Source organism: Paroedura picta, chromosome 16, assembly GCF_049243985.1.
Source record: "Paroedura picta isolate Pp20150507F chromosome 16, Ppicta_v3.0, whole genome shotgun sequence".
Taxonomy (NCBI): domain Eukaryota; kingdom Metazoa; phylum Chordata; class Lepidosauria; order Squamata; family Gekkonidae; genus Paroedura; species Paroedura picta.
Window position 1 is genome coordinate 29,922,999 of NC_135384.1, and position 25,435 is coordinate 29,948,433.

General features: G+C 51.2%; 1 protein-coding gene across 3 annotated transcripts; it reads left to right on the forward strand.

The window, feature by feature from the left end:
* On the forward strand, positions 1-8,189 carry TMEM98 (transmembrane protein 98). 3 transcript variants are annotated; one of them, XM_077313040.1, is made up of 8 exons: positions 34-146; positions 1,371-1,462; positions 2,512-2,713; positions 3,881-4,012; positions 4,391-4,424; positions 4,556-4,671; positions 5,134-5,193; positions 6,504-8,189. In XM_077313040.1, the coding sequence occupies exons 3-8, from the start codon at positions 2,583-2,585 to the stop codon at positions 6,709-6,711; spliced, it is 681 nt and encodes a 226-aa protein (XP_077169155.1). In that variant the 5' UTR covers positions 34-146; positions 1,371-1,462; positions 2,512-2,582; the 3' UTR covers positions 6,712-8,189. The 3 variants fall into 3 exon arrangements, with proteins under 3 accessions (XP_077169156.1, XP_077169155.1, XP_077169154.1); XM_077313041.1 differs by lacking the exon at positions 1,371-1,462 and having other exon boundaries at positions 1-146; XM_077313039.1 differs by lacking the exon at positions 34-146 and having other exon boundaries at positions 1,183-1,462.
* The last annotated feature ends 17,246 nt before the right edge of the window (positions 8,190-25,435 follow it).

The following is a 25,435-nucleotide window of genomic DNA, read 5'->3' on the forward strand; positions in this document are numbered from 1 at the left end:
TGTCTGCTTGGCGTCTGTTCAGTTTTACCCTGCTCAGGAATGCAGGCAAGACCGCCTCCCCCTCCTTGCAAGCAGAGGCCCAGCGCTGCGGACGGCCGGAGGCCCACCTTGGTTTCGGAGAAAGAAACTGCCGTGGGGAACTCCAGGTAAGCTCCCCAGGAACTGCAGCCTGCAGGGTTTCTGGCTCACTGCGTTGGTTCTTGGGGGAGTGTGGGACAGAAATGGGGTGCAGAGGACAAGATCTGCGGCTGTTTCCCCTCTCTGGAAAAATGGCCAGGGCAGAGTGATTAATCCTCTCTTCCAAAAGCAGCCGGACATTCCTCTGGGGGTTCCTGGGAGGAGGCAGCTGCGAGGGACCTAAGGCCAGATTCCCAAGGGGACACCCCCCAAAAACCTTGTTTTCCTTGGCACTCTTCATTCCCCCTGCACCAGGGCCTCTCCTAGGGGGGTGGCGGTGGGGAAGAGAGCTGCCGGGCCCCCTCCTCGATGCTGTGCTGGGGCAGGGCCTGCAAAGGAAGGTTTGTGGGGGAGCTGGGGAAGTGTCCATTTGGCCTCTGCTGCCCACAAGCTGTGGCTGGTGTTGGGTGCAAAAGGGTGCCTCCTGAGGGACGTGGCCCTTCCTTGTGCCAAGTTAAGTAGCTGCTGAGACGGGCTGGGTACTTTGCTGACCAGTCCAGATTCAGAAGGTGGGCCTAGGGGGCGTGGGAGAGGGGAGGAGTTTCCCGGGGACGAGCCAGGTGCCTTTCCTCATGGAAAATAAAGAACCAATCCATAGGGTGGCCAGGGAGAACAGAGGGTAGGGCTGGAAAACCCCTAGAGGTTTGGGGGGGAGCCCGGGGAGGGCAGGAATCTCAGTGGGGCACAAGGCCATAGACTCCACCCTCTAGAACATCAGTTCTCTCCAGGGAACGCACCACTGTAGCCTGGAGAGGAGCTGTCATTCTGGGGGATCCCCAGGGCCCACCTGGAGGCTGGCATCCCTACCCGATGCTTGGCTGCAGAATCCAGTCTGCAGAATCCAGCTCCCAGCTCTGGCTTTGCTTGGTGTGTGAATTCAACACGGCCACCGCAGACCAGACAGATGTGCAAAAAGCCAGTCTGTCCTCCTGACTCCTCCCTGGGTTAGTTTAGACACACACACACACAAGTTAAGCCCCTCCCAAACTGGAGCAGCCCCTCCCGGAGTGACTAGTAACCCTGGTTGAGAAAGACGGCTGTAGTGGCAAGGATGGCCGGCTGGTGAGGGAAGCCCACTGGGTGGGGCAGGGCAGGGCAGGATCCGTGAGGACAGGAGCAATGTGAGGGAAGCTCTCCTCTGCCTGTCCTTTCCCTTGCTGTCCTCTGTGCGCTGTTTGCTCTGGGTTGGGAAGTGACTGGCGAGGATAAAGGTCGTCACGGCGGCTGCCTCGGAGTGTTTGCTTTCGTGCCACGCGGAAGTCCCTGCGGCAGGGCCGGGAGGCAGGTGAGCGGCTTCCTTTCTGCTCTTCTTGCAGGTTTCCCTCCTGGGTAGGCGGGTGGGTGGGGTTACTCCATGGCCCTGCTCCGTGTGCATGGCCCCTTCCATCCCAGATTCGGAAGCCATGGGGGGCATTTGAGTTCCCGGGTGGCATCGAACGGAATCGGGCCACATTTAGTGATCCTGTTTCCATGCAGGCCCTTTCTGCTCCTCGAGGGGCAAACTCCCAGTTCCGTCTCTTGCCCCCGTTTCATGACAGAAATAAATGCAAGGACAGGTAGATAGCCAGGTTCCCATCTTTGTTGCAATGCAGATCCCCATCCTTCCCTCTCTGCTCCCCGTGTCTTGCCCTGGGCTGGTGTTTCAGGGGGGGTTTCATGCCAAAGTGGTGTCCTGGGAAACTTTGCCCGGTGCCTGTCGGTGCTCTAGAAATGAAATAATCAGGCTATGAATTACTGATCAGGTCTTAAAGCAGCCAGGCTGGCTCTTGCGCCTTCTGCAGCAGGTGAGATCCGGCTTCCCTTCCAGGCCTTCAACATTCTCACCTGTAGCTGTTTCGGCATCAGGTGGGCCTTCTTCTAGGTCTCTAAATGCCTGCTAAAAGGGAGAGGAAATGAGACCTTGCATCTGATGGGAACAAGACCCTGGTCCCCATTTCAGGCCGCTCACAGACAAGAGACAGCCTCAAAAGCGCTATGTCCTCAGGGGATGCTGCAGAAGAGCATGACTTTGTAAATGCCGATGCAGGGGGGGGGTGGCCGTGTGGGTCTCAAGCCCAAAACAAAGCTGGAGTCCAGCCAGGGGGTGTTGGGAGGGGGTCTGCCATGGCCTGCCCCCCATCACGACCCCCAGTGTCCCTTGGGGGAACTGCCACCCAAATCCCTGAAGATCTCCCATCCAAATCCTAGGCAGAGTCGGCCCTGCTTAGTTCCTGAGCCCTGCCAGGGTCGGGCTTGCTGGGCTGTCCAGGCCAGTCCTAATAAGAGAAATTCCAAGAAGAGAGAGAGGCTGAAGTCCGTAACTCTTGGGTCTCCTTTTCCGCGGTCTCTTTGCAGGTGGACGTGGGTCCGAGGCGGCTTCCTCTCTAGCCACCTCCTGCCCCATTGGGGGGCCGCAGCGGGGCCCAATGGAGACGGTTGTGATCGTGGCCATTGGCGTGTTGGCCACCATCTTCCTGGCGTCGTTTGTGGCCCTGGTCGTGGTGTGCAGGCAGCGGTACTGCCGGCCCAAGGACTTCTTGAGTCACTACGATACCAAGTGAGCACAACTGCTGCAGTTGAAGTCATTCGGGGCCAGATCTGGGTTGGGAAATATCTGGGGACTCTGGGGGGCGGAGCCAGGAGGGGTGGGATTTGGGACGGGGCCTCAGGGGAGTCTAATGCTGCAGTATCCCCTCCAGAGAAGCCCTTTCCTCCAGGGGAACTGGTCTCTGTCATCTGGAGACAAGCTGGAATTCCAAGGGATCCCCAGATCCTTCCTCCGTGGGGTCAATTCCTGTCTGAACCCTCAAATCCTTTATAAATAAATTTTATAAAGTTGGAACCTTGGCATTGAAGACAGACTGAAAATCAAATGGCACTCTGTGCGTTCTCAGAGGCATCTGTGTCCATCTTGAGGGACTTGGTATGGCCAAAGAGTCATCGTTGTTGAGCATGGCTGTGTGTTCCAGGTGGGATGCTAAAAAGTAGGCTCTGGAACTCTGGCCCAGATTCAGTCCCCCGGAAACGACGCTCCATCTCCTTCTGCAAGAATGCCTGTGAGATTCCACCAACATTTTTTTGCACAAAGAAATTCGGGGGGGGGGGGGGGAGAGAGGTAGAATATGGGGCTGTCTGCTTCTGTGGATCAAGGTGCTATGAAAGGCCCATGAGAGAGAGAGATGGACATTTTTTTCCTGGTTAGATGATAATAAAACGGAAGTCTAAAAAGTCAAGAGCCAGCTTGGTGTAGTAATTAAGGCGCAACCTCTAATCTGGAGAACTGGGTTTGATTTCCCACTCCTTCTCCACATCCAGCCAGCTGGGTGACCTTGGGCCAGTCCCAGTTCTCTCAGAGTTGTTCCTACAGAGCTCTCAGCCCCACCTCCCTCACAGGGTGTCTGTTGTGGGGAGAAGGTAAAGTGTAAGCTGCTTTGAGACTCCTTCAGACAGTGAAAAGAACCAACTTTTATTCTCCTCCTTCTCCTTCTCCTTCTCCTTCTCCTTCTCCTTCTCCTTCTCCTTCTCCTTCTCCTTCTCCTTCTCCTTCTCCTTCTCCTCCTCCTCCTCCTCCTCCTCCTCCTCCTCCTCCTCCTCCTCCTTCTCCTTCTCCTTCTCCTTCTCCTCCTCCTCCTCCTCCTTCTTCCTCCTTCCTCCTTCTCCTCCTCCTCCTCCTCCTCCTCCTCCTCCTTCTCCTTCTCCTTCTCCCTCCTCCTTCCCCTCCCAGGCCCATCGTTGACCTGATGAGCACTATGGAGACGCAGTCGGAGCCTTCAGAACTTGAGCTGGACAATGTGGTGATCACAAACCCACATATTGAAGCCATCCTGGAGAACGAAGACTGGATTGAAGATGCTTCGTAAGTCCCAGCGTGGCCAGCTCTGAGCGGGGAAATCCTTGGAGATTTGGAGATAGTGCCGGGGAGGGAGAAGGGCATCCGTGGGGTACCCAGTGGTGGAACCCACCCTCCAAAGCTGGGGAACTGGTCTCCGTCATCTGGAGGTGAGCTGACACTACAGAAGATCCCCAGGAGACTGGCAAGAGGCAAAGGGAGATGGCTGGCCGTTGTGTGTCTCTGCCTAGCAGCCTGGGACCTCTTGGGTGGGCACCCAAAGGTGCATTGTGGGAAGAGGGCCTGATTCTGAAGAGGAGGCCCTGAAACATGACGGGGGGGGGGTCTTTTGGCCACGTCTGCTGTGTCGATGCTCTAACACATGGCCTTTTCCTCTTCCTCCAGAGGCCTGGTTTCCCACTGCATTGCCATTCTGAAGGTAAATTCTTATTTGGGGGGAGCTCAAAGAGCAGCAGGCCCTTCGGAGAGGAGGTGCAGGGGGAGTGTCCCAAGAAGGGCCGCTGGGCCTGCTGAGCTGACCACCCCGACATGCCTCTCTCCTCGGGACAGATCTGCCACACCCTCACAGAAAAGCTTGTTGCCATGACGATGGGTTCGGGGGCCCAAATGAAATCTCCAACCAGCCTGAGTGACATCATCGTGGTTGCCAAGCGGATCAGCCCCAGGTGAGAACTTGGGGGGGGGGACACACCAGAGGGGGGGGCGTTGGTGAAGAGAGGGATACCACGGCAGGAGTTGTTGGGAGAAGGTAGGGTGGCCAACCTCCAGGTGGTGGCTGGAGAAAATGGCTGCTTTGGGAGGTAGATTCTATGCCAGGCCATGGACTACAGTTCCCATGAGCCCCTGCCAGCATGCCTAAGCCCCCCCCCCCCGCTGGCTGTATGTGGAGGAGAGGTGGGGACTCAAATCCAGCTCTCCAAATTACCACAACCCCACTGTGGCTCTTGGAGGGAGAAGCCATCTTAGCAGGTCAGTTCCTGGGCATGAGGGTCTCTCTCTCTCTCTCTGTGTCTCCAGAAGATGCTTGTAAAGGTGACACAATGGACATTAGTCCCAGCTTCACATTACCCTTAACTTAGGCCCCTGCAAGAGTTGCCTCTCCACCCAAGCCTGCCCTCTTTCCCCAGGGTAGATGATGTTGTCAGATCCATGTACCCACCGCTGGACCCAAAGCTTTTGGATGCCAGGTGAGTCGTCTTCAGGGGTGTGTCCGTGTCTGTGTGTGTATTGCCTGGTTGGATACAAAATCTGGCTGTGCTGCCGGGTATCTTTGGGATCCCGATCCATGAGGAAGTAATGCCCTCAGCCTTTTAGACCAGAGGGAGTCAACCTGTGGTCCTCCAGATGTCCATGGACTACAATTCCCATGAGCCCCTGCCAGCAAAGGCTGGCAGGGGCTCATGGGAATTGTAGTCCATGGACATCTGGAAGACCACAGGTTGACTACCCCTGTTTTAGACCATAAGGGCAAGCCACTACCTGCCTGCATGACCTGGTGCCTACGTCAAAGTGCAGGAATATTGTGGATTACGGACGGCAGGAGAGTTTTCTGTAATTGTCCCCCGGCTCCCTTTAGGGCTGTCAAGAGAAAGAGATGAAACGGGTCAACAATGCATCCTAATTAGGCTACCCACATAGGGGGGTCTTGGGCCTCATCGCCTTGCTTCAGACTGTTCTCCAAGGCCGAACCAGGGTCTCACTCTCCAGCCGTGAAAAAGGAAGGAAAGCTGAAAGCGCCAGTGTTGCTCTGCTTTAGCCTTTGCTCTTTTTCCGTGGTGTTCATGTTCATAATATTTCAAAAAAATATTTAGATAGAGCCAAAGGCAGGTAACGCCACCGTAAACCATAACATTAGACAATGTGATCATTTCTCAGCATAAACATTAAAACCATAAATGAATTTTCCCTCCACTTTAAAATAAAACCATTCCTGTGGAGCTGTCCGTGGTCCTGCAGGGACAAGGTCATCGGACTGAGCGTGCGGCCAGGCTGGGGCCTGGGTCAACAAGGCCCTGGCTCTGCTTCAGGCCAGTTTAACACCTTTGGGGCTGGGGACCTTGAGCAGATGTTGCCCGCGAGATCTTAATCTCCGGGGGGGGGCGGGCAAAGGGGAGGAGACGGTCGCTGCGGAGTAACCAGCGTGCAGGTTCTTTTCACTTTGCTCCCAGGAGCAGGGGAGGCAAAAGTCACCCAAAGACAGCAGCCTTTTATTCCTAAGATGTTTGGTCATTTAAAAGACCCCTCCTTCCATTTTTCCAAACTGCTTCTTTGGGGGGGGGCGGTCTTCACGTGTTGCTTTAAAGGGGAGCATCCCCACAACACCATGTGCTGGCTGAGCATGAAACCTGAGCTTCTTGGGGGATTCTTCCCGGAGCCAAGGACCGCTTCTGAGGGAACACTGCCAGGGGGGTGGCTGGGGGAGCAGAGCACCCACGTGGGAGGGGGCCCACTCGCACCCCCATTTTGACCCGACTGAGGTCACCCCATTCCCTTGCAGGACGACCGCGCTTCTGCTGTCCGTCAGCCACCTGGTCCTGATTACGCGCAACGCCTGCCACTCGCCCAGTGGGATGGACTGGATCGACCAGTCGCTGTCCGCAGCGGAGGAGCACATGAGCGTGCTGCGTGAGGCAGCCCTAGCCTCTGAACCGGAGCGCATCGTCCCTGGCGCCGAGGGCTTCCTCCAAGAGCAGTCTGCAATTTAACCGGCTCTGTGGCCCCCTCCTCTCCTCTCCTCTCCCTTAGCCCCTCGCTGTCCGGAGTCAGGATCATGGCCAGCCTACTGCATAGAATAGCTTTGCTTCCCAGGACAGGATCTCTGCCTGGCTGCTTCTCCATTCCAGAGTAGCAGCCATGGGGGTGGCTCTGGGGTCTGTGTCTCTGCCCTTAGAAGAGGAATTTAGTTGTGCTAACAACTCTAGAGATAAGGCCAGGGGGTGGGGATGAAGGCCCGGAGTCTTGGCTGGGTCCAAACAGCTCCTTGAAATGGCCCAAGGGGACGAGGCCACGGGGCTCCTTGCTCACTCCCCCCCCCCCCACATTGTTATGCTCTCGAAAGACCCGGCCATTCTGGATCTGATCTGTATTCCTAGTGCTTTGCCTGTCAATATTTAGACTGACCAGCTGCCCAAAGTGGAAATTGTAGAGTGCTCAAAACTTGAAGGTTCTCTTCAGGACTACAGGACAGGACCAATTTTGAGCTGAAATTCTCTAGTTTTTGCAGTGTCGAAGGGGGGACAAGTTGACTTTGTACCAATCTTGAGAGGTTCCTTTCTTTCTTTGCACGGAAAGAAAACAACTCCCTGCTGGCATTTCTCCCTCCTTTTGGAACATCATTTATCTTACTTTCTTGGCAAGAGCTCAAGAGTAACTTTTAAAGTCAGGCCCTTTCACTGTTCATAGGTTACAGGAACCATCGGTACATCTGGTTTGTAGGAAAAAGGCAACACAATCACTATGCCAACGAACACGGGGACCAGAACGTGGATAAATGCGGGGTCACCACTGTACATTCCATGGGATCCATATGGGGGCCCTTCCCCATTCTCATTTCTCAAGCACAGCTGTTTAACTGCAGGAAAATGGAGCCTTTAAGACCACCAAAGTTTTATTCAAGGCGTGAGCATTTGGGTATGTTGCTTTGCTCCTTCAGACCAGCACGGCTACACGGGCAGGAAAATACACCAAATGTAGAATGATGTAATATCTACAGAGAACAAAATGCATCACAAAAACACAAAGGAACAGCAGCAGCAAGGGGGACACACAATGGGGAGGGGTCCTGGCACATTAACAGCATTCCTAGCCTTCAACACGACTGGTGATGTTCACAGCATGCAAGGATTGCACATGTGTTCACAGTCACTTGTCAACGGTGCTTTTTCCTACTGTTCTCTTTTACCCACTCGTGGGGGGGGGGCAGGCTTGCTCTGGTGCCATTCTGCCTCTCCTGTACCTTCTCCGGTTTCTTTGCAAGTTGTGGGGCTGAACCCCCGAATAAGAAATGGGCTCTGGAGTTAGGCCTTAGTGGTGCCTGTCTGCGATGCAGCCCTCCTTGCTGGAACAGAGACCCTGCTTCTTCCTCTGCTTGGGGGGGGGGGTCCAGTGTTCACACGCTGCTCCTCTTAGCCTCTCTATTCCAGGCGTCACTGTAAGAATAAAGATGAGGATTCTGTCAGCAAAACCGAATCTCCTGTGTGCTCATTGAATGTGCCGCTTGCCATGTCCTTGCACCTGTGAGCTGCCTCCTACCCACCCTCCTCTTCCCCCCTCTGAATCTTTGCTTGGCCTTGGAGCTCAGAGAGCAGGAATTTCCCATGCTCTGCAGGCCCCCAAATGTGGGGTTTTTTTCTTGCCGAGAAACTTTTATTTAAAAACAAACAAACAAACGTACAACATAGCCAAGAAAAAAAAAAAGAAAGTTACCAAACACCAGGTCGGGAAGGAAAAAGAAAACAGGAGAGAAATCTAGATGGGGCTTCTGATTGTATCTATGCGAGAACTCCCATTCAAGTGGGTTGCGGAGGCTCGTCCGCTGCGCCCTGGGGGGCTCCTGGCGGGGCGGGGGGGGGCCTGTCCGTGTCCCCCCCCCCAGGCCGCTGACAGCGCGAGCGCCGCGACCGGGAGTGACCCGGCCGGTGAACTCTGAGTGACCCCTCTGCCCATCATCACCCTCACCTGCGCCGCCCGCGCGCGCTCTCCCCAGGCGCGCGCGGGACCCCCTCGGCTCCCCCAGGCCCACCCGGTGATTGGCTCCCCGCAGGCTCGGTCTCCGGGCAGAGAGCCTGCCCTGGCCCACGGCCCCTCGGCGGGCGCCCAATGAGCGTCGGGGCCTGAGGCGCCCCACTTTCCGGTTGGCTGCCCGGCCCGGCCGAAGGCATAAAAGTCCGGCCTCGGGCGGGAAAATGACCGCCAGCTGGACCTGCCCTGAGGGGACAAGAAAAGAAGCGCGAAAACCAGAAGCCCCAAGACGAAGCCCTCAGACGGAGAAGCCCCAAGAACACGCAGCAGCCCCGAGACGAGAAGGAAGAAGCCCCAAGACGAAGCCCCAAGACGCAGCCCCGAGAGGAGGAAGCCCCAAGAAGACGCAGAAGCCCCAAGACGAGAAGGAAAAAACCCCGAAGACGAAGCCCTGAGACGCAGAAGCGCCAAGAAGACGCAGCAGCCCCGAGAGGAAGACTAGAAGCCCCAAGACGAGAAGGAAGAAACCCCAAGAAGACGCAGAAGCCCCAAGACGAAGCCCTGAGAGGAGGAAGATGAGGAAGCCCCAAGACGAGGCTTTTCCCCTTCGGGCTCAGCGGCTGACGGGGCGTCTCTGGCCGGAGGAGACCACGAGCGGCGCCTCGGCAGAGACGGGCAAGAAGCCGCCGCTGACCAGAGAAAATAAAGCTATGGGCGCTGGGGAGGGCTGGCCTCTGTGGCAAACAAAAAGAGCTGAAATCACAAGGGGAGGGAGGCGGGCAGAGGTCTGGGGACTGGGGCCACACTGGCTTTGGAAGCTCAGGGTGACTGGTGCCCATTGGTTCAAACGCACCTGGCAAAGGGCTGGTCACAGGTGCCAAAATTCTTCATACGCTCATGGTTGCAGGTGCTAAAATGGTTTTATATGTTCATGATCACTGTCACAAATTGCTTCATGTGTACATAGGAAAGGTCTTTTACTGGGGCCAAAATGTTTCATATCCACAGGGTTACTGGTACCAAACTGGTTTTATATGGTCAAGGTTACTGTCATATAATTGCTTCATGTGCATACAGGAAAGGTCTCTTTAATGCTGCCAAATTGTTTCATATCCACAGGGTTACTGGTACCAAATGGGTTTTATATGGTCAAGGTTATTGTCATATAATTGCTTCATGTGCACACAGGAAAGGTCTTTTTAATGCTGCCAAAATGTTTCATATCCTCAGGGTTACTGGTACCAAATGGGTTTTATATGGTCAAGGTTACTGTCATATAATTGCTTCATGTGCACACAGGAAAGGTCTTTTTAATGCTGCTAAAATGTATAATAGCCACAGGGTTACTGGTACCAAATGGGTTTTATATGGTCAAGGTTACTGTCGTAAAATTGCTTCATGTGCACATAGGAAAGGTCTTTTTAATGGTGCCAAAATGTTTCATATCCACAGGGTTACTGGTACCAAATGGGTTTTATATGGTCAAGGTTACTGTCATAAAATTGCTTCATGTGCACATAGGAAAGGTCTTTTTAATGCTGCCAAAATGTTTCATATCCACAGGGTTACTGGTACCAAACTGGTTTTATATGGTCAAGGTTACTGTCATATAATGGCTTCATGTGCATACAGGAAAGGTCTTTTTAATGGTGCCAAAATGTTTCATATCAACAGGGTTACTGGTACCAAACTGGTTTTATATGGTCAAGGTTACTGTCATATAATGGCTTCATGTGCATACAGGAAAGGTCTTTTTAATGCTGCCATAATGTTTCATATCCACAGGGTTACTGGTACCAAACGGGTTTTATATGGTCAAGGTTACTGTCATATAATTGCTTCATGTGCATACAGGAAAGTTCTTTTTAATGCTGCCAAAATGTTTCATATCCACAGGGTTACTGATACCAAACTGGTTTTATGTGTTCAAGGTTACTGTCATATAATTGCTTCATGTGCATACAGGAAAGGTCTTTTTAATGCTGCCAAAATGGTTCATATCCACAGGGTTACTGGTACCAAACTGGTTTTATATGGTCAAGGTTACTGTCATATAATGGCTTCATGTGCATACAGGAAAGGTCTTTTTAATGCTGCCAAAATGTTTCATATCCACAGGGTTACTGGTACCAAACTGGTTTTATATGGTCAAGGTTACTGTCATATAATTGCTTCATGTGCATACAGGAAAGGTCTTTTTAATGGTGCCAAAATGTTTCATATCCACAGTGTTACTGGTACCAAACGGGTTTTATATGGTCAAGGTTACTGTCATATAATTGCTTCATGTGCACACAGGAAAGGTCTTTTTAATGCTGCCAAAATGTTTCATATCCACAGGGTTACTGGTACCAAACTGGTTTTATATGGTCAAGGTTACTGTCATATAATTGCTTCATGTGCACACAGGAAAGGTCTTTTTAATGCTGCCAAAATGTTTCATATCCTCAGGGTTACTGGTACCAAATGGGTTTTATATGGTCAAGGTTACTGTCATATAATTGCTTCATGTGCACACAGGAAAGGTCTTTTTAATGGTGCCAAAATGTTTCATATCCACAGGGTTACTGGTACCAAATGGGTTTTATATGATCAAGGTTACTGTCATAAAATTGCTTCATGTGCACATAGGAAAGGTCTTTTTAATGCTGCCAAAATGTTTCATATCCACAGGGTTACTGGTACCAAATGGGTTTTATATGGTCAAGGTTACTGTCATAAAATTGCTTCATGTGCACATAGGAAAGGTCTTTTTAATGCTGCCAAAATGTTTCATATCCACAGGGTTACTGGTACCAAACTGGTTTTATATGGTCAAGGTTACTGTCATATAATGGCTTCATGTGCATACAGGAAAGGTCTTTTTAATGGTGCCAAAATGTTTCATATCCAAAGGGTTACTGGTACCAAACTGGTTTTATATGGTCAAGGTTACTGTCATATAATTGCTTCATGTGCATACAGGAAAGGTCTTTTTAATGCTGCCAAAATGTTTCATATCCACAGGGTTACTGGTACCAAACTGGTTTTATATGGTCAAGGTTACTGTCATATAATGGCTTCATGTGCACATAGGAAAGGTCTTTTTAATGGTGCCAAAATGTTTCATATCCACAGGGTTACTGGTACCAAACTGGTTTTATATGGTCAAGGTTACTGACATATAATTGCTTCATGTGCACACAGGAAAGGTCTTTTTAATGCTGCTAAAATGTTTAATATCCACAGGGTTAGTGGTACCAAATGGGTTTTATATGGTTAAGGTAACTGTCATATAATTGCTTCATGTGCACATAGGAAAGGTCTTTTTAATGCTGCCAAAATGTTTCATATCCACAGGGTTACTGGTACCAAACTGGTTTTATATGGTCAAGGTTACTGTCATATAATGGCTTCATGTGCACACAGGAAAGGTCTTTTTAATGGTGCCAAAATGTTTCATATCCACAGGGTTACTGGTACCAAACTGGTTTTATATGGTCAAGGTTACTGTCATATAATTGCTTCATGTGCATACAGGAAAGGTCTTTTTAATGCTGCCAAAATGTTTCATATCCACAGGGTTACTGGTACCAAACTGGTTTTATATGCTCAAGGTTACTGTCATATAATGGCTTCATGTGCACATAGGAAAGGTCTTTTTAATGGTGCCAAAATGTTTCATATCCACAGGGTTACTGGTACCAAACTGGTTTTATATGGTCAAGGTTACTGTCATATAATTGCTTCATGTGCACACAGGAAAGGTCTTTTTAATGCTGCTAAAATGTTTAATATCCACAGGGTTAGTGGTACCAAATGGGTTTTATATGGTTAAGGTAACTGTCATATAATTGCTTCATGTGCACATAGGAAAGGTCTTTTTAATGCTGCCAAAATGTTTCATATCCACAGGGTTACTGGTACCAAACTGGTTTTATATGGTCAAGGTTACTGTCATATAATGGCTTCATGTGCACACAGGAAAGGTCTTTTTAATGGTACCAAAATGTTTCATATCCACAGGGTTACTGGTACCAAACTGGTTTTATATGGTCAAGGTTACTGTCATATAATTGCTTCATGTGCATACAGGAAAGGTCTTTTTAATGCTGCCAAATTGTTTCATATCCACAGGGTTACTGGTACCAAATGGGTTTTATATGGTCAAGGTTATTGTCATATAATTGCTTCATGTGCACACAGGAAAGGTCTTTTTAATGCTGCCAAAATGTTTCATAGCCACAGGGTTACTGGTACCAAATGGGTTTTATATGGTCAAGGTTACTGTCATAAAATTGCTTCATGTCCACATAGGAAAGGTCTTTTTAATGGTGCCAAAATGTTTCATATCCACAGGGTTACTGGTACCAAATGGGTTTTATATGGTCAAGGTTACTGTCATAAAATTGCTTCATGTGCACATAGGAAAGGTCTTTTTAATGCTGCCATAATGTTTCATATCCACAGGGTTACTGGTACCAAACTGGTTTTATATGGTCAAGATTACTGTCATATAATTGCTTCATGTGCATACAGGAAAGGTCTTTTTAATGCTGCCAAAATGTTTCATATCCACATGGCTACAGGTACCAAACTGGTTTTATATGGTCAAGGTTACTGTCATATAATTGCTTCATGTGCATACAGAAAAGGTCTTTTTAATGCTGCCAAAATGTTTCATATCCACAGGGTTACTGGTACCAAAGTGGTTTTATATGGTCAAAGTTACTGTCATATAATTGCTTCATGTGCACACAGGAACGGTCTTTTTAATGCTGCCATAATGTTTCATATCCACAGGGTTACTGGTACCAAACTGGTTTTATATGGTCAAGGTTACTGTCATATAATTGCTTCATGTGCATACAGGAAAGGTCTTTTTAATGGTGCCAAAATGTTTCATATCCACAGGGTTACTGGTACCAAATGGGTTTTATATGGTCAAGGTTACTGTCATATAATTGCTTCATGTGCACACAGGAAAGGTCTTTTTAATGGTGCCAAAATGTTTCATATGCACAAGTTTACTGGTACCAAATTCTTTTTAGATGCTCATGATTATTGTCACCAGTTGGTTCATGTGCACATAGGAAATGTTTTTTTCCTGGGGCCAAATCAGTTCATGTGGGAAGTCCTGGTTTCCTGATCTCAGCACAACTCCTGAGGGCACTCCTGGCTCCAGATTCCTGAATTTATCTCCAGCGGACAACCCCCAGCTCCAGAACCCCAGCTCTGCCTTCTGACTATGCTCCGCCTTCCAGTTTCCTGGCTTTGGCTCCAGACAAAGGACCTGGCTCCAGACACCCGACTGCAGACTCTTGGCTTTGGCCTCTGAGGACCCTGCTGCTTCCAGATTCCTGAATTTGGCCTCTGTGAACCCTGCTGCATCCAGATTCCAGCCTTTGGCTTCTGAGGACCCTCCTGCTTCCAGATTCCTGGCTTTGGCCTCTGAGGACCCTGCTGTTTCCAGATACCTGAATTTGGCTTCTGATGACCCTGCTGCTTCCAGATTCCAGCCTTTGGCTTCTGAGGACCCTCCTGCTTCCAGATTCCAGCCTTTGGCTTCTGAGGACCCTTCTGCTTCCAGATTCCAGCCTTTGGCTTCTGAGGACCCTGCTGCTTCCAGATTCCAGCCTTTGGCTTCTGAGGACCCTCCTGCTTCCAGATTCCTGGCTTTGGCCTCTGAGGACCCTGCTGTTTCCAGATACCTGAATTTGGCTTCTGAGGACCCTCCTGATTCCAGATTCCATCCTTTGGCTTCTGAGGACCCTGCTGCTTCCAGATTCCAGCCTTTGGCTTATGAGGACCCTCCTGCTTCCAGATTCCAGCCTTTGGCTTCAGGGATCCTGCTGCTTCCAGATTCTAGCCTTAGGATTCTAAGGACCTTGCTGTTTCCAGATTCCAGCCTTTGGGTTCAGGGATCCTGCTGCTTCCAGATTCCAGCCTTTGGCTTATGAGGACCCTCCTGCTTCCAGATTCCAGCCTTTGGCTTCAGGGATCCTGCTGCTTCCTGATTCTAGCCTTAGGATTCTAAGGACCTTGCTGTTTCCAGATTCCAGCCTTTGGGTTCAGGGATCCTGCTGCTTCCAGATTCCAGCCTTTGGCTTCTGAGGACCCTCCTGCTTTCAGATTCCAGCCTTGGGCTTCTGAGGGCCCTGCTGCTTCCAGATTCCAGCCTTTGGCTTCTGAGGACCCTGCTGCTTCCAGATCCCTGAATTTAGCCTCTGAGGACCCTCCGGCTTCCAGATTCCAGCCTTTGGCTTCTGAGGACCCTCCTGCTTCCAGATTCCAGCTTTTGGCTTTGGGGATCCTGGTGCTTCCAGATTCCAGCCTTTGGCTTCTGAGGACCCTCCTGCTTCCAGATTCCTGGCTTTGGCCTCTGAGGACCCTGCTGTTTCCAGATACCTAAATTTGGCTTCTGAGGGCCCTCCTGATTCCAGATTCCATCCTTTGGCTTCTGAGGACCCTGCTGCTTCCAGATCCCTGAATTTAGCCTCTGAGGACCCTCTGGCTTCCAGATTCCAGCCTTTGACTTCTGAGGACCCTCCTGCTTCCAGATTCCAGCTTTTGGCTTTGGGGATCCTGCTGCTTCCAGATTCCATCCTTTGGCTTCGGGGATCCTGCTGCTTCCAGATTCCACCCTTTGGCTTCGGGAATCCTGCTGCTTCCTGATTCCAGCCTTAGGATTCTAAGGACCTTGCTGTTTCCAGATTCCAGCCTTGGACTTCTGAGGAACCTCCTGCTTCCAGATTCCAGCTTTTGGCTTTGGGGATCCTGCTGCTTCCAGATTCCATCCTTTGGCTTCGGGGATCCTGCTGCTTCCAGATTCCAGCCTTTGGCTTCTGAGGACCTTGCTGTTTCCAGATTCCAGCCTAGGGCTTCTGAGGACCTTGCTGTTTCCAGATTCCAGCCTAGGGCTTCTGAGGACCTTGCTGTTTCCAGATTCCAGTCTTAGGCTTCTGAGGGACCTCCTGCTTCCAGATTCCAGCCTTTGGCTTCGGGGATCCTGCTGTTTCCTGATTCCAGCCTTAGGATTCTGAGGATCTTGCTGTTTCCAGATTCCAGCCTTTGGCTTCTGAGGACCCTCCTGCTTCCAGATTCCAGACTTTGGCTTCTGAGGACCCTCCTGCTTCCAGATTCCAGCCTTTGGCTTCGGGAATCCAGCTGCTTTCTGATTCCAGCCTTAGGATTCTGAGGACCCTGCTGCTTCCAGATTCCTGGTTTTGGCTTCTTCTGACCCTGCTGCTTCCAGATTCCTGGCTTTGGCTTTGGATGACCCTGCTGCTTCCAGACCCCAAGTTCTCGCTTTGGATGACATCTCAGACATCTGACAACAGTTTCTCCGGCTCCTGACCTGGTTCGGCATGACTGCACTCCCTGATCTACTTACAGGATGAACTGACTCTCTGGAAGAGGACCACACAGACTGGACTCTGGTTTAGGGTTTGAGCACACATGCCTCGGCAAAACAAACTGGCCGACTATATGTAGCCTAGGATGGTAACACAAAAATTGAAGGTAGTGGAACCAAATGTCCAAGGGAGGGGATCTGGACCTGCTTAGAAAGGAGTTGAGGTGCACATGGGAATCCTCCCAAATGTATCTGAACCCCTTTCTAACCATCTCCAGATCACTGTCCTTCAACATGGGTACTGTTAAAAATATCCATTAGAAGGGGTTCTACGTACTGGTGCTTAATGGTGCTCAGGTGGACATGGGAGGGGGTCTGGGTTGTGTCACCATATGCTCATAGGTGGGGGGGTCTGAGTAATGGTGCTTAATGGGGCTCAGGTGGACATGGATGGGGGTCTGGATTACCTTACAGTGGGTCAGGGGTCTGGGTCTCAGTAATGGGGCTTCATGGGGCTCAGATGGACATGGGTGGGGGTCTGGGTTGCCACAACATATATTCATGGGTGGGGGTCTCAGTAATGGGCCTTAATGGGGCTCAGATGGATATGGGTGGGGGTCTGGATTACTTTACACCTGGTCAGGGGTGTGGGTCTCAGTAATGGGGCTACATGGGGCTCAGAAGGACATGGGAGGGGGTCTGGGTTGCCACAACATATATTCATGGGTGGGGGTCTCAGTAATGGGCCTTAATGGGGCTCAGATGGACATGGGTGGGGGTCTGGATTACCTTACACCTGGTCAGGGTTGTGGGTCTCAGTAATGGGGCTTCATGGGGCTCAGATTGACATGGGTGGGGTCTGGGTTGCCACAACATATATTCATGGGTGGGGGTCTCAGTAATGGGGCTTAAGGGGGCTCAGATGGACATGGGTGGGGGTCTGGATTACCTTACACCTGGTCAGGGTTGTGGGTCTCAGTAATGGGGCTTCATGGGGCTCGGACATGGGTGGGGGTCTGGATTACCTTACACCTGGTCAGGGGTGTGGGTCTCAGTAATGGGGCTTCATGGGGCTCAGATGGACATGGGTGGGGTCTGGGTTGCCACAACATATATTCATGGGTGGGGGTCTCAGTAATGGGCCTTAATGGGGCTCAGATGGACATGGGTGGGGGTCTGGATTACCTTACACCTGGTCAGGGGTGTGGGTCTCAGTAATGGGGCTTCATGGGGCTCAGATTGACATGGGAGGGGGTCTGGGCTGTGTCACCATATATTCATTGGTGGGGGTCTCAGTAATGGGGCTTAAGGGGGCTCAGATGGACATGGGTGGGGGTCTGGATTACCTTACACCTGGTCAGGGTTGTGGGTCTCAGTAATGGGCCTTCATGGGGCTCAGATGGACATGGGAGGGGGTCTGGGTTGCCTTACCATGTTGTCATGGGTGGGGGTCTCAGTAATGGGGCTTAATGGGGCTCAGATGAACATGGTTGGGGGTCTCGGTTGCCTTACCATATGCTCATGGGTGGGGGTCTTAGTAATGGGGCTTTATGGGGCTCAGATGGACTTGGGTGGGGGTCTGGGTTGCCTTACCATATACTAATGGGTGGGGCTCTCAGTACTGGTGCTTAATGGGGCTCACATGGACTTGGGTGGGGGTCTGGGTTGCCTTACCATATAATGGGTGGGGGTCTCAGTAATAGTGCTTAATGGAGCTCAGATGGACATGTTTGGGGATCTGGGTTGCCTGACCATATACTAATGGGTGGGGGTATTCAGTACTGGTGCTTAATGGGGCTCACATGGACATGGGTGGGGGTCTGGGTTGCTTTACCATATGCTAATGGGTGGGGGTCTCAGTACTGGTGCTTAATGGGGCTCAGATGGACATTGCTGGGGGTCTGGGTTGCGTTATTGTATGCTCATGGGTGGGGATCTCAGTACTGGTGCTTAATGGGGCTCAGATGAACATGAGTGGGGGTCTGGATTACCTTACACCTGGTCAGGGTTGTGGGTCTCAGTAATGGGGCTTCATGGGGCTCAGATTGACATGGGAGGGGGTCTGGGCTGTGTCACCATATATTCATTGGTGAGGGTCTCAGTAATGGGGCTTAATGGGGCTCAGATGGAGATGGTTGGGGGTATCGGTTGCCTTACCATATGCTCATGGGTGGGGGTCTCAGTAATGGGGCTTTATGGGGCTCAGATGGACTTGAGTGGGGGTCTGGGTTGCCTTACCATATACTAATGGGTGGGGCTTTCAGTACTGGTGCTTAATGGGGCTCACATGGACATGGGTGGGGGTCTGGGTTGCCTTACCATATAATAGGTGGGGGTCTCAGTAATGGGGATTAATGGAGCTCAGATGGACATGTTTGGGGATCTGGGTTGCCTTACCATATGCTAATGGGTGGGGGTCTCAGTACTGGTGTTTAATGGGGCTCAGTTGGACATTGCTGGGGGTCTGGGTTGCGTTATCGTATGCTCATGGGTGGGGATCTCAGTACTGGTGCTTAATGGGGCTCAGATGGACTTGGGTGGGGGTCTGGGTTGCCTTACCGTATGCTCATGGGTGGGGGGCTCAGTAATGGGGGTTAATGCGGCTCTGATCGACATGGGTGGGGGTCTGGGTTGCTTTACTGTATGCTCATGGGTGGGGGTCTCAGTAATGGGGCTTAATGGGGCTCTGATGGACATGGGTGGGGGTCTGGGTTGCCTTACCCTATGCTAATGGGTGGGGGTCTCAGTAATGGGGCTTAATGGGGCTCAGATGGACATGGGTGGGGGTCTGGGTTGCCTTACCGTATGCTCATGGGTGGGGTGTGTCAGTAATGGGGCTTCATGAGGCTCAGATGGACTTGGGTGGGAGTCTGGGTTGCCTTACCATATGCTCATAGGTGGGGGGACAGTCATGGGGCTTAATGGGGCTCAGATGGACATGGGTGGGGGTTTGGGTTGCCTTAACATATGCTACTGGGTGGGGGGTCTCTGTACTGGTGCTTAATGGGGCTGAGATGGACTTGGGTGGGGGTCCGGGTTGCCTTACCATATGGGTGGGGGGTCTCATTACTGGTGCTTAATGGGGCTCAGATGGACTTGGGTGGGGGCCTGGGGCCGCCTTACCATATGCTCATGGGTGGGGGGTCTCAGTACTGGTGCTTAATGGGGCTCAGATGGACTTGGGTGGGGGTCTGGGTTGCTTTACCATATGCTACTGGGTGGGGGGTCTCAGTACTGGTGCTTAAAGGGGCTCAGATGGACATGGGTGGGGGTCTGGGTTGCCTTACCATATACTAATGGGTGGGGGGTCTCAGTAATGGTTCTTAATGGGGCTCACATGGACGGGTGGGGGTCTGGGTTGATTTCCTTATGCTCATGGGTGGGGGGTCTCAGTAATGGTGCTTAATGGGGCTCAGATGGACTTGGGTGGGGTTTTGGATTGCCTTACCATATTCTCATGGGTGGGTGGGGGTCTCAGTAATGGTGCTTAATGGGGCTCAGTTGGACTTGGGTGGGGGGGTCTGGGTTGCCTTACCATATGCTCATGGGTGGGTGGGGGTCTCAGTACTGGTGCTTAATGGGGCTCAGTTGGACTTGGGTGGGGGGTCTGGGTTGCCTTACCATATGCTCATGGGTGGGTGGAGGTCTCAGTAATGGTGCTTAATGGGGCTCAGTTGGACTTGGGTGGGGTTCTGGGTTGCCTTACCATATGCTCATGGGTGGGTGGGGGTCTCAGTAATGGTGCTTAATGGGGCTCAGTTGGACTTGGGTGGGGGGTCTGGGTTGCCTTACCATATGCTCATGGGTGGGTGGAGGTCTCAGTAATGGAGCTTAATGGGGCTCAGATGGACTTGGGTGAGGGTCTGGGTTGCCTTACCATATGCTCATGGGTGGGTGGGGGTCTCAGTAATGGTGCTTAATGGGGCTCAGTTGGACTTGGGTGGGGTTCTGGGTTGCCTTACCATATGCTCATGGGTGGGTGGGGGTCTCAGTACTGGTGCTTAATGGGGCTCAGTTGGACTTGGGTGGGGGGGTCTGGGTTGCCTTACCATATGCTCATGGGTGGGTGGAGGTCTCAGTAATGGTGCTTAATGGGGCTCAGTTGGACTTGGGTGGGGTTCTGCGTTGCCTTACCATATGCTCATGGGTGGGTGGGGGTCTCAGTACTGGTGCTTAATGGGGCTCAGTTGGACTTGGGTGGGGGGTCTGGGTTGCCTTACCATATGCTCATGGGTGGGTGGGGGTCTCAGTACTGGTGCTTAATGGGGCTCAGTTGGACTTGGGTGGGGGGTCTGGGTTGCCTTACCATATGCTCATGGGTGGGTGGAGGTCTCAGTAATGGTGCTTAATGGGGCTCAGTTGGACTTGGGTGGGGTTCTGGGTTGCCTTACCATATGCTCATGGGTGGGTGGAGGTCTCAGTAATGGAGCTTAATGGGGCTCAGATGGGTGAGGGTCTGGGTTGCCTTACCATATGCTCAAGGGTGGGTGGGGGTCTCAGTAATGGTGCTTAATGGGGCTCAGTTGGACTTGGGTGGGGTTCTGGGTTGCCTTACCATATGCTCATGGGTGGGTGGGGGTCTCAGTAATGATGCTTGATGGGGCTCAGTTGGACTTGGGTGGGGGGGTCTGGGTTGCCTTACCATATGCTCATGGGTGGGTGGAGGTCTCAGTAATGGTGCTTAATGGGGCTCAGATGGACTTGGGTGGGGTTCTGGGTTGCCTTACCATATGCTCATGGGTGGGTGGGGGTCTCAGTAATGGTGCTTAATGGGGCTCAGTTGGACTTGGGTGGGGTTCTGGGTTGCCTTACCATATGCTCATGGGTGGGTGGGGGTCTCAGTAATGGTGCTTAATGGGGCTCAGATGGACTTGGGTGGGGTTCTGGGTTGCCTTACCATATGCTCATGGGTGGGTGGGGGTCTCAGTAATGGTGCTTAATGGGGCTCAGTTGGACTTGGGTGGGGTTCTGGGTTGCCTTACCATATGCTCATGGGTGGGTGGGGGTCCCAGTAATGGTGCTTAATGGGACTCATTTGGACTTGGTTGGGGGGTCTGGGTTGCCTTACCATATGCTCATGGGTGGGTGGGGGGTCTCAGTAATGGTGCTTAATGGGGCTCAGTTGGACTTGGGTGGGGGTTCTGGGTTGCCTTACCATATGCTCATGGGTGGGTGGCGGTCTCAGTAATGGTGCTTAATGGGGCTCAGTTGGACTTGGGTGGGGGTCTGGGTTGCCTTACCATATGCTCATGGATGGGTGGGGGTCTCAGTAATGGTGCTTAATGGGGCTCAGTTGGACATGGGTGGGGGTCTGGATTGCGTTACCATATGCTCATGGGTGGGTGGAGGTCTCAGTAATGGTGCTTAATGGGGCTCAGTTGGACTTGGGTGGGGTTCTGGGTTGCCTTACCATATGCTCATGGGTGGGTGGGGGTCCCAGTAATGGTGCTTAATGGGACTCATTTGGACTTGGTTGGGGGGTCTGGGTTGCCTTACCATATGCTCATGGGTGGGTGGGGGGTCTCAGTAATGGTGCTTAATGGGGCTCAGTTGGACTTGGGTGGGGGTTCTGGGTTGCCTTACCATATGCTCATGGGTGGGTGGGGGTCTCAGTAATGGTGCTTAATGGGGCTCAGTTGGACTTGGGTGGGGGTCTGGGTTGCCTTACCATATGCTCATGGATGGGTGGGTGTCTCAGTAATGGTGCTTAATGGGGCTCAGTTGGACATGGGTGGGGGTCTGGATTGCGTTACCATATGCTCATGGGTGGGTGGGGGTCTCAGTAATGGTGCTTAATGGGGCTCAGTTGGACTTGGGTGGGGGTCTGGGTTGCCTTACCATATGGGTGGGTGGGGAATCTCAGTAATTGGGCTTAATGGGGCTGAGATGGAAATGGGAGGGGATCTTGGGTGCGTCTGAGAGCCAGTTTGGTATAGTGGCAATGAGTGTGGATTTCTAATCTGGTGAGTTGGGTTTGAATCTGTGCTCCCCCACATGTAGCCTGCTTTGTGAGCTTCGGCTCGCCACAATAGTGAAAGAACTCCTCAGACACAGCAGGAATATCAGGACTCTCTCAGCCTCACCCACCTAATAGGCAGTCTGTTGAGGGGAGAGGAAAGGTGACTGTAATCCGCTTTGAGACTCCTAGTTGTAGAGAACAGCGGCATATAAGAACCTCTTATTGTTCTTCTTCAGTAATCTCAGGGTTCTCTCAGCCTCCACTCCCTCAAAGGGAGTCTGTTAAGGGGAGAGGAAAGGAAAGGGGATTGTAAGCCGCTTTGAGACTCCTACTGGTAGAGAAAAGCGGCATATAAGAATCTCCTATTGTTCTTCAGTAATATCAAGGCTCTTTTAGCCTCCCCTCCCTCACAGGGTGTCTGTTGTGGGGCGAGGGAATCGTAGGAGATTGGAAGCCGCTTTGATACTCCTACTGGTAGAGAAAAGCGGCATATAAGAACCACCTCTTTTCTTCTTTCCATGTGCTCATGGGAGGGGGGGTCTCCGTACTGGTACTGAATTGGACTCAGATGGACATGGTTGGTGGTACCAATTGAGTTCATGTACATATTTTTATAGGTCCTGGTACCAAATTGTTCCATATGCTCATTGTTACTGTCACAAATTGGTTCTCGTGCACCTGGGAAAGGTCTGGTTACAGGTGTCAAATTATTTCATATAGACATGATTACTGTCAACTAACGGTTATCTAAACTGTCAACAAATAGGTTCACATGCAGATGTTTGCAGGTACCACCTGGTTATATGCACATGAGAAAGGTCATGTTACTGGTGCCAAAATGGTTAATTGCACAGGGTTACTTTCAAGAATTGGTTCATAATGCACATGAGAAAGGTCTGGTTACAGGTGTCAGATTGGTTCAGATGCACATGGTTACTTGAAACATCTTGGTTCTTGTGCACATGAGAAAGGTCTGGTTACAGGTGTCTGGTTCCTATGCACATGGTTACTTGAAACATCTTGGTTCTTGTGCACATGAGAAAGGTCTGGTTACAGGTGTCAGATTGGTTCCTATGCACATGGTTACTTGAAACATCTTGGTTCTTGTGCACATGAGAAAGGTCTGGTTACAGGTGTCACATTGGTTCCTATGCACATGGTTACTTGCAACATATTGGTTCTTGTGCACATGAGAAAGGTCTGGTTACAGGTGTCAGATTGGTTCAGATGCACATGGTTACTTGAAACATCTTGGTTCTTGTGCGCATGAGAAAGGTCTGGTTACAGGTGTCAGATTGGTTCAGATGCACATGGTTACTTGAAACATATTGGTTATTGTGCACATGAGAAAGGTCTGGTTACAGGTGTCAGATTGGTTCCTATGCGCATGGTTACTGTCAACAAATTGGTTTACGTATACATGCGAAGTGTCTGGTAGATGAGTCCAATTGGATTCAAGTGCACATTGGGTTCTGGTACCAGTTAGGTTTATATGCATATGTAAAGGGCCTGTCTACTGGCACCAAAGGGGTTCAGGTGCAGCTAGGATGGGTCCAGCTGCTGGTAATAAAAAGAGCTCAGATCACAGGAGAGAGGGGTCCCTGGGAAGTGGAGCAGGGGAGGCTGAAGGACCCCAAAGAGTCTCTGTGGAAGAAGGAACCGAATCTCCCAGGGACTGGAAATTGGCCTTGCGAGGTCCATGGGATTCTAGCACAGTAGGGCTGCTGGATTGTTCCAGGGAAGGAGAAGGGACCCAACTGTGGAATCTTGAAGGGGAAGAACTTCCAACCATCGGGAGTATTTCTGGAGTGCTGGTGGCTCCCTGCCTCTGCCACGGTTGCTAGCAAAAAGAGCTGAAATCACTAAAGAGGGTGGGGGAGACCTGGGGGTGGGCAGTAGGACTGCAGAGGAGAAGAACAGGGAGTCACCTAAAGACAGAGCAGAGCCTTTGAGAAGCGGTGTGTGGGAACCCCCAGTTACCAGAAAGGTGGCTTGGAGAGCTTCGCAAGAGCGGCTGCAGTACAGAACGAACTGAACGTGACAGAAGAAAAAGAGGAAACCCACCAAGCTGGCTAGTTATAGATGAAGTGAAAACAAAAGTCTTCTTTAATGGCTAATATAATAAAGCATAAAATTACAAATATTATTACATACGTCTTATTCCTTGTTGTTATTACAAATAAAACTGGTTAAATAAAATATTACCTTTTAAAAGTTTAAAGTTTATGAACATTATTCTGTATTTTCTTATATTTTCTTGTCACTTATATAGCAAAAGACAATAAAACCTCTAAGCATCTACACGGTCATTCCAAACTGCCATCACAAGAGGAAATAGAACTCCCCAGTAATACTTAGCTATTAGTATCGCCTGGCCACTACGGCCTGCTTTGGAGTATGTCCTGGAAGGGATTGTGGTCACAGCCTGTTGTGTAGCTCTCTGCAGAGTTTAGATTTGGCCTCATTTTAAACGTGCCCCTGCTCCGTGTTTACAGCTCTTAAAGCAACAATGCATGGAACGTATCTAATTGGAATTTGCAATATCACAACAAAACAAAATCAATTCAGTGGCACTTTTAAGACCAACAAAGATTTATTCAAGCCGTTTGTTGGTCTTCAAGGTGCCTGACTGGACTCTGATTTTGTTTTGTTGTGCTGCTTCAGACCAACACGGCCACCCACTTGAATCTATGCTAATATCACAGTGAAAAAGGCACATGATCTGTCACACCTCAATAAGACAGGCAACAGTCAGGGAGAGAAACAGGGTGATGAGGGAGGCCCTCCCTTATGTGCACCCCCCCACACACACCCCTCCCCAGGCAGCTTGGAGCAGAGGACTCTGTTGGCTCCTCAGAGGGATGGAGGCTCAGACTGCCTGGCGCAAAGACCCCCAGCAAAGGTCCAAGACAGCATGGGCATTTGAACCTGAACTTTCCCGTATTCTGGGCTGGGGAAGGGCGGGAGATTTGGGGTGAGGGGGGCTTGGTGGGATACAGTGCCATGGAGTCCACCCTCCCAAGGGCCATTTTTCCCCGGGGAAGGGATCTTGGCCATCTGGAGCTCAAGGGTGATGGTGGGAAATCTCCAGCTGTCCCCTGGACATTGGTGGCCTTTCCGAGGACTGAGCAGATAAACATCCAGGCACACAGAAGGGCCAAAGAACTGGATGCAGGAAGTAGGAGAAGCCTTTTTCTTCTTCCAGGGGATCCCTGAACTATCTCTCTGGCTTGTGCCCTGCAACCCTCTGGCTGTGCAGAAGAGCCTTCCAGGAGAGGAGACTGGTCTAACTTGTGTTGGGCGTCTTTTGCACCCTGGCACCTTCTCAAGGTGCCTACGGCGGGTGTTCCTCCTGGAAACCTCCAACTCCGCTCCGTGCATTAAGACGCTTTTCTTCCCGCAGTCTTAAAATCGCCTTTAGAAAAGAGGCAGGGGACAGGAGGAAAAAAAATTCCGC

Bases quoted from the DNA above. Each gene is read 5' to 3' on its own strand.
- TMEM98 (XM_077313041.1), top strand. From the start codon at position 2,583: ATGGAGACGGTTGTGATCGTGGCCATTGGCGTGTTGGCCACCATCTTC. The intron at 4,013-4,390 runs GTAAGTCCCAGC...CTCTTCCTCCAG, and splicing joins GACTGGATTGAAGATGCTTC to AGGCCTGGTTTCCCACTGCA. The intron at 4,672-5,133 runs GTGAGAACTTGG...CTCTTTCCCCAG, and splicing joins GCCAAGCGGATCAGCCCCAG to GGTAGATGATGTTGTCAGAT.